A 7,345-nucleotide genomic window follows, 5' to 3' on the forward strand; every position below is an offset into this window, starting at 1 on the left:
CTCTTGGTGGCTGCATCATGTTATGGGTCTCTTGGTGGCTGCATCATGTTATGGGTAGCTTTGTGGCTGCATCATGTTATGGGTCTCTTGGTGGCTGCATCATGTTATGGGTCTCTTGGTGGCTGCATCATGTTATGGGTCTCTTGGTGGCTGCATCATGTTATGGGTCTCTTGGTGGCTGCATCATGTTATGGGTCTCTTGGTGGCTGCATCATGTTATGGGTCTCTTGGTGGCTGCATCATGTTATGGGTAGCTTTGTGGCTGCATCATGTTATGGGTAGCGCAAGTTCTTTAGGATAAAAATGAACTTAATTTAAATCCTAGAGGAAAGCCTGGTTCAGTATGCTTTCCAGCAGACACTGGCAGATAAATTCACCTTTCAGCAAGACAATAACCTAAAACACGAGACCAAATGTATACTGGTTGCTTAGCAAGAAGACTGAGTGAATGTTCCTGAGTGGCCTAATTAAAGTTTGGACTTAAATCAGCTTGGATCTCTGGCAAGACTTGAAAATGGCTGTCTAGCAATGATCAACAACCAACTTGACAGAGCTTGAAGAATTTGAAAAAATAATAATAGGCAAATATTGTACAATCCAGGTGTGCAAACTGGATTAGAGACTTAGAGACCCCATAAAACACAGCTATAATCCTTGACAAACAGCTTCAATTCATTGGAGGTTGAGTGTGAAAAACCCAGCAGTGTTGCAGTCCTTGACACAAACCGGTTTGCCTGGCACCTATGACTATACCCCATTTAAAGGCACTTAAATCTTTTGACATAAATCCAGTTTGTTGGATTTAAAAAATAAATAAATAAATAAAGATTTAAGAGGTTGTTGTTCCTTTACATGGTGTGATAGCTGATACTTTGGTTTATCAAATATATTTCAAATGTTGTTAATATTAAGAAACATTTTTGGGGGAAAAAAGTTCAATGTCCTGTCTTTCAAGAATCCCTGATCTGCCATTGCATCCCATTGCCACTAAATCAAACCTCAACTAAGACTACTCACCTTGTTCAGCTCTTGGACCACTGAGCATGAAGCGGAAGTGTAACTTAGACACAAAACCCTCAGCTGATCACATATGTTTGCAAAGTTCACAATAGGATCTGCCATCTATGGGAGTATTAACAGTATACAGGTACTGTATATTCTGTTACTATATGGTACAGACAGACCTTCTCCTTCACTGTGTCCTAAGGGCAGTGTGTCTGGGCAGAGTGGGCAGGTTAGCAGGGTCTCAGTGGATGGAGGGAGCGAGGGGAGCGGACGGACAGAGCGCCATTGCGTGACCTGCCACAGCCTCTGAGGACAGCCAGCCCTCCGCTGACATAATTAGGCCGGTAAACAAGCATCTGTCACCCCCACCGAGAAGGAGAGGAGAGGACAGGAGAGGACAGGAGAGAAGAGGACAGGAGAGAAGAGGAGAGGACAGGAGAGGAGGGGAGAGGACAGGAGAGAAGAGGACAGGAGAGAAGAGGAGAGGACAGGAGAGGAGGGGAGAGGACAGGAGATTAGGAGAGGAGAGGGGAGGGGAGGGGAGGGGAGGGGAGGGGAGGGGAGGGGGGGGGAGGGGAGGGGAGGGGAGGGTCGCACTCACCCAGACACTGCTCCTTATTACCCACTCTCTCCTTCTTCTTTTCCTTCTTCCTCTCTCTTAATTCCACACTCTTTCTCTCTCTTTCTCTCCCACCTTCTCTGTCACTGAGACATTGTTATGGTTCACAGTACATTGATATCAAATGAACACATCAGTAACTGGTCAAACTGGAAGATATTATTGGCGACCCATCCTCTGGAAAATGCCTGTATCCAAGACAACGGCATGTAGCATCTGACACAGGACTGAATTGAGTGGCATGGTCACATACAACTCTTTCAATCATGTTCAAAAGAAACCTACAAAGCAAAGCTGAAAATGTCTTCTCTGTCCTTTCGCTCTCTGTCAAAGATTATTGTGGAGGAATAGAAAAACCGAGAGAGGTTGGAAAAGGGGACAGAGAGAGGGGGAGAGTAAGAGAGTGAAAGCTGGGGGAGAAAAGCTTGGGGCAGTCTCAAGGGGACTCATGTCTTCTGCAGAAGGAAGGAGTGTTGACGAAACACAGCGGCGCCCAGCTTGAGGTCACCTCCCTGTGGCATCTCTGTCAGAGCCAATCCCCCCCCCTCACGCCCCCACTCCCTCTCTCTTTCACACACACACACACACACAGTAAATATACAGACAGACGGACAGACAGACAGTGGCTACCTCATTCCAGAATCCCCATTCCACTGCCATTCCACTTATCTGGCTTGGTGCAGTGGGCCTGGATACGCAGAGGCTGAGTGATTCAAATATCACTAGAGTCATTTCCATGTCATTTGCCCTCGTATCATGTTGGGAAAAACAAAAGCTACATCTTTTCAAAAACACATCCTAAGGTTTTCTCTATCAATGTACTGAGCAGATAAGGAAAATGACACAAGGCAGAGGCTGATCACATCTTCTAAACACTGAGGTGTAATTCCCAGCACAGGATACACCACATGATACGAAGTACAACTACAAGTCATGCCCGTCCTGTAAATGTCCCTCCTGATGCTAGAGCACTGTCCCCAAATTGACTAAACGCCATCGTAGCAAGGGGACATGTGAGGCAGAGAGAAGGCCAGAAAGGGGGAGGACAGAGAGAGAGAGCGAGGGAGAGAGAGCCAGGCTGCAGAGAAAGAGGGGTGGGGGGACAACGGCAGCCAGCCAGAACAGCCATGGGGCACCAGCGTGAGGCCGCAGCCATAGTCACAGCAGCCATAGTCACAGCAGCCATAGTCACAGCAGCCATAGTCACAGCAGCCATAGTCACAGCAGCCATAGTCACAGCAGCCATAGTCACAGCAGCCATAGTCACAGCAGCCATAGTCACAGCAGCCATAGTCACAGCAGCCATAGTCACAGCAGCCATAGTCACAGCAGCCATAGTCACAGCAGCCATAGTCACAGCAGCCATAGTCACAGCAGCCATAGTCACAGCAGCCATAGTCACAGCAGCCATAGTCACAGCAGCCATAGTCACAGCAGCCATAGTCACAGCAGCCATAGTCACAGCAGCCACAGCCATAGTCACAGCAGCCATAGTCACAGCAGCCATAGTCACAGCAGCCATAGTCACAGCAGCCATAGTCACAGCAGCCATAGTCACAGCATAGTCCACAGTCACAGCAGCCATGGTCAGTCACAGCAGCCATAGTCACAGCAGCCATAGTCACAGCAGCCATAGTCACAGCAGCCATAGTCACAGCAGCCATAGTCACAGCAGCCATAGTCACAGCAGCCATAGTCACAGCAGCCATAGTCACAGCAGCCATAGTCACAGCAGCCATAGTCACAGCATAGCACAGCAGCCATAGTCACAGCAGCCATAGTCACAGGTCACAGCAGCCATAGTCACAGCAGCCATAGTCACAGCAGCCATAGTCACAGCAGCCATAGTCACAGCCGCCATAGTCACAGCAGCCATGGTCACAGCAGCCATAGTCACAGCCGCCACAGCCACCGCAAAGATCAGCCCACGTCAGGGGCTTTCCCCCCCTTTTCTAACACGGCTGTTTGAGTTGCACAGCAACCAGGGGATTGGCAGAGATGAGATCAGGTTTTCCCGTTGGACAGTAGCCCGGGAGAGTGAGGCAGACCGAGCGAGAATTGAGAGAAGGACGGAAAAAAGAGAGAGAGGCAGAGAAAGCAGGGGAGGGATCGACACTGGGAGGGAGAGAGAGAGTGAGAGACGAGGTAGGATGGCGTCTCGGCCGGGCATAATTGGCAGTCTTTGTGGAAAGGGGCCCTTGATTTAATAGGCCCGGCTGGTGACTGAACCTCTGGAGTGCGAACAGCACGGAAATGTGTCCGAGCCTGGAGCCCCCCGGCCGGCCGTCCCTCCACCCTCAGTCTCTGAGGACAGCTGACTCACAGCCTGACTGCCTGCCCCCGAGCCACACTGCATACCTCACACCGCAAAGCCATGGACATTCACCACAGCACTGCACACTATACTGAACCCTCACTCACACAGACAGCACACTAAACTACACACTTATAGCCACTCGTACCCTCCCATAGCAGACTATACTACACAGTCACACACATACCTCACACCTCACCGGCCTGGACATTTACATTTGACATTTTATTAAGTTAGCAAACACTAACTTACAGTTAGTGCATTCAGAGCTAAGAGAGACAACTGCATATCACAGTCATAGGCCCCGTTTATACCTGGTTCTAACATGCGTCCTTTGCCTTGATTTGGCTACATTCTGATTGTGCCCACATTTAGACAGGTGTAGATGATTAAAAGACGCATTGTGATCTTTCTGAGCACCTCAGGAAGTAGTCAGGGACCAAGTGTATCTGGATATGAATGAAATGTAAACAGAACAGGATGGTCAAACCATTTAAATCATTATTATACCAGTCTCTAACATCATTGACAGGTAGCACCATTGACTTATGGCATCAACCATTGTCTTAAAATAAATGAATACATTCTATTTTGAAAGAATATCTGTCAAGTAATTTGCATACATGGAGGCACCAGGAAATCTGTTCAAGAAGCGGACACAGTGGATGGATAAAAGACCAATTTTACTACCATTTGTAGACATTTGTAGATAAGATCAGGACAAACAACACTTGTTAGCACCAGGTATAAATTAGACTAAAGTAAGCAAAGAAATTATCCCACAATAAGTAAGTCAGAGCTAGTAAGAAAAGACAAGTGTGAGTGTTGGTAATCTAGTGTATACTACAGATATACACACACGGCACACATCACACCGCCCTGGAGACACAGCACAAACCACTATACTCAGGCAGAGAGCAGTCTTACACACCATCACACACATCACACCGCCCTGGAGACACAGCACAAACCACTATACTCAGGCAGAGAGCAGTCTTACACACCATCACACACATCACACCGCCCTGGAGACACAGCACAAACCACTATACTCAGGCAGAGAGCAGTCTTACACACCATCACACACATCACACCGCCCTGGACACAGCACAAACCACTATACTCAGGCAGAGAGCAAACCATCACACACAGTCACAGGCAGAGAGCAGTCTTACACACCATCACACACATCACACCGCAGACACAGCGCCAGTCTGGAGACACAGCACAAACCACTATACTCAGGCAGAGAGCAGTCTTACACACCATCACACACAGTCACACCGCCCTGGAGACACAGCACAAACCACTATACTCAGGCAGAGAGCAGTCTTACACACCATCACACACAGTCACACCGCCCTGGAGACACAGCACAAACCACTATACTCAGGCAGAGAGCAGTCTTAGCCCTGGAGACACAACACAAACCACTATACTCAGGCAGAGAGCAGTCTTACACACCATCACACACAGTCACACCGCCCTGGAGACACAGCACAAACCACTATACTCAGGCAGAGAGCAGTCTTACACACCATCACACACATCACACCGCCCTGGAGACACAGCACAAACCACTATACTCAGGCAGAGAGCAGTCTTACACACCATCACACACAGTCACACCGCCCTGGCAGACAGTCTTACACACCATCACACACATCACACCGCCCTGGAGACAAACAAACCACTATACTCAGGCAGAGAGCAGTCTTACACACCATCACACACATCACACCGCACAGCACAAACCACTATACTCAGGAGACACAGCACAAACCACTATACTCAGGCAGAGAGCAGTCTTACACACCATCACACACATCACACCGCCCTGGAGACACAGCACAAACCACTATACTCAGGCAGAGAGCAGTCTTACACACCATCACACACATCACACCGCCCTGGAGACACAGCACAAACCACTATACTCAGGCAGAGAGCAGTCTTACACACCATCACACACAGTCACAACGCATGCCTCACTGCCCTAGAGTACAATACTATGCTACACACTAACATACCGTAGCACACAGGCATACAAGATACTTATAACACACACTGATACACTTGTATCACTGTCAACAATGTCATTCTAACAGCACTACAGAACAGAGGAGGCTGGTGGGAGGAGCTAAAAGGGGACAGCTCATTTTAATCGCTGGTATGTAACAAATGGAATGGAGTCAAACGTATGTCTGCATAAGTCTGATCTGTTTGGTACCACTCCATTTATACCATTCCAGGTATTACATTGTCCAATGTCCAGTGTGTTTTCACACATGTTCCTGTACATACTGCACACTTGCTCTATTTCTAAATGCACATTGCTATATTTGGTGTTTCGTGGTATCCAATTGTTTAGTAGCTACCATCTTGTCTCATCGCTACAACTCCCGTACGGGCTCGGGAGAGACGAAGGTTGAAAGCCATGCGTCCTCCGATACACAACCCAACCAAGCCGCACTGCTTCTTAACACAGCGCCATCCAACCCGGAAGCCAGCCGCACCAATGTGTCGGAGGAAACACCGTGCACCTGGCAGCCTTGGTTAGCGCGCACTGCACCCGGCCCGCCACAGGAGTCGCTGGTGCACGATGAGACAAGGATATTCCTACCGGCCAATCCCTCCCTAACCCGGACGACGCTAGGCCAATTGTGCGTCGCCCCACGGACCTTCCGGTCGCGGCCGGTTACGACAGAGCCTGGGCGCGAACCCAGCTGGCGCTGCAGTACAGCGCCCTTAAACACTGCGCCACCCGGGAGGCCCTAGATGCATTTTTAAACCTTAAATACACTATGAGATTCCATTTCCTGCTGTGGAGGAAAATCTCATCATCAAAAGAGTGATCAAATTAAGATCCTACAGTTGTAGTAGGCTGGCTACTCATAGAAAAGTATTTGAAAATATGTTTAAATAATTCCAATAGAAGTAGTTGATTCTGGTCACATCTTTAGAAAATACAAAAATACACAGAAAATAAGTATTTAAATATCAAATAATCAAATATACATGTACTTGAACTGCAGGTCTGGTGTTCTCACTGAGGTAATGTGGGAACGGTGAGTCAGAGGAGGTGTGTGTGTGTGAGGAAGAGGGTGGGAATGGGTAGTGATGGGGGGTAGGGGTGTAGAGTGAGGGTGGTGGGGGCGGTGAGGGGTGGTGATGGGGCGGGCTGCTGGGCTGCATCGTGACGGCAGCCGTGATTAGTGCGGGTCGAGCTGCGCTCTTATTGATTGGCACAGTGGAGACACTAGGCTGCCTTCAACCACACTCTAATGAGAAGCCCTGACCTCCTCCAGTCAGCAAGGTCGCCAAAGCCTACTGTAATTGCACTCGCTCTAATGGCGTCAGTCACACACGCACTCCAGCCCCGGTAATGACAATTATCATAATGTCAC

General features: G+C 48.8%; 1 protein-coding gene across 1 annotated transcript; it reads right to left on the bottom strand.

Moving 5' to 3' along the window:
• Positions 1 to 2,255: 2,255 nt before the first annotated feature.
• LOC135543763 (keratin-associated protein 5-4-like) lies at positions 2,256 to 3,363 on the bottom strand. Its single transcript, XM_064971115.1, has 2 exons — positions 2,761 to 3,363; positions 2,256 to 2,327 (listed from the first exon to the last, which is right to left on the bottom strand). Exons 1-2 carry the CDS (start codon positions 3,361 to 3,363, stop codon positions 2,256 to 2,258), a joined length of 675 nt encoding a protein of 224 aa, XP_064827187.1.
• Positions 3,364 to 7,345: the final 3,982 nt, after the last annotated feature.

This window comes from Oncorhynchus masou, chromosome 8 (assembly GCF_036934945.1).
Source record: "Oncorhynchus masou masou isolate Uvic2021 chromosome 8, UVic_Omas_1.1, whole genome shotgun sequence".
Lineage (NCBI taxonomy): Eukaryota > Metazoa > Chordata > Actinopteri > Salmoniformes > Salmonidae > Oncorhynchus > Oncorhynchus masou.

Excerpts from the sequence above, each read along its gene's own strand:
- LOC135543763 (XM_064971115.1), bottom strand. The coding sequence starts at position 3,363 with ATGGCTGCTGTGACTATGGCTGCTGTGACTATGGCTGCTGTGACTATG. Across the intron at positions 2,328-2,760 it reads ATGGCTGCGGCCTCACGCTG|CCTCTGCGTATCCAGGCCCA; the intron begins GTGCCCCATGGC and ends TGAATCACTCAG.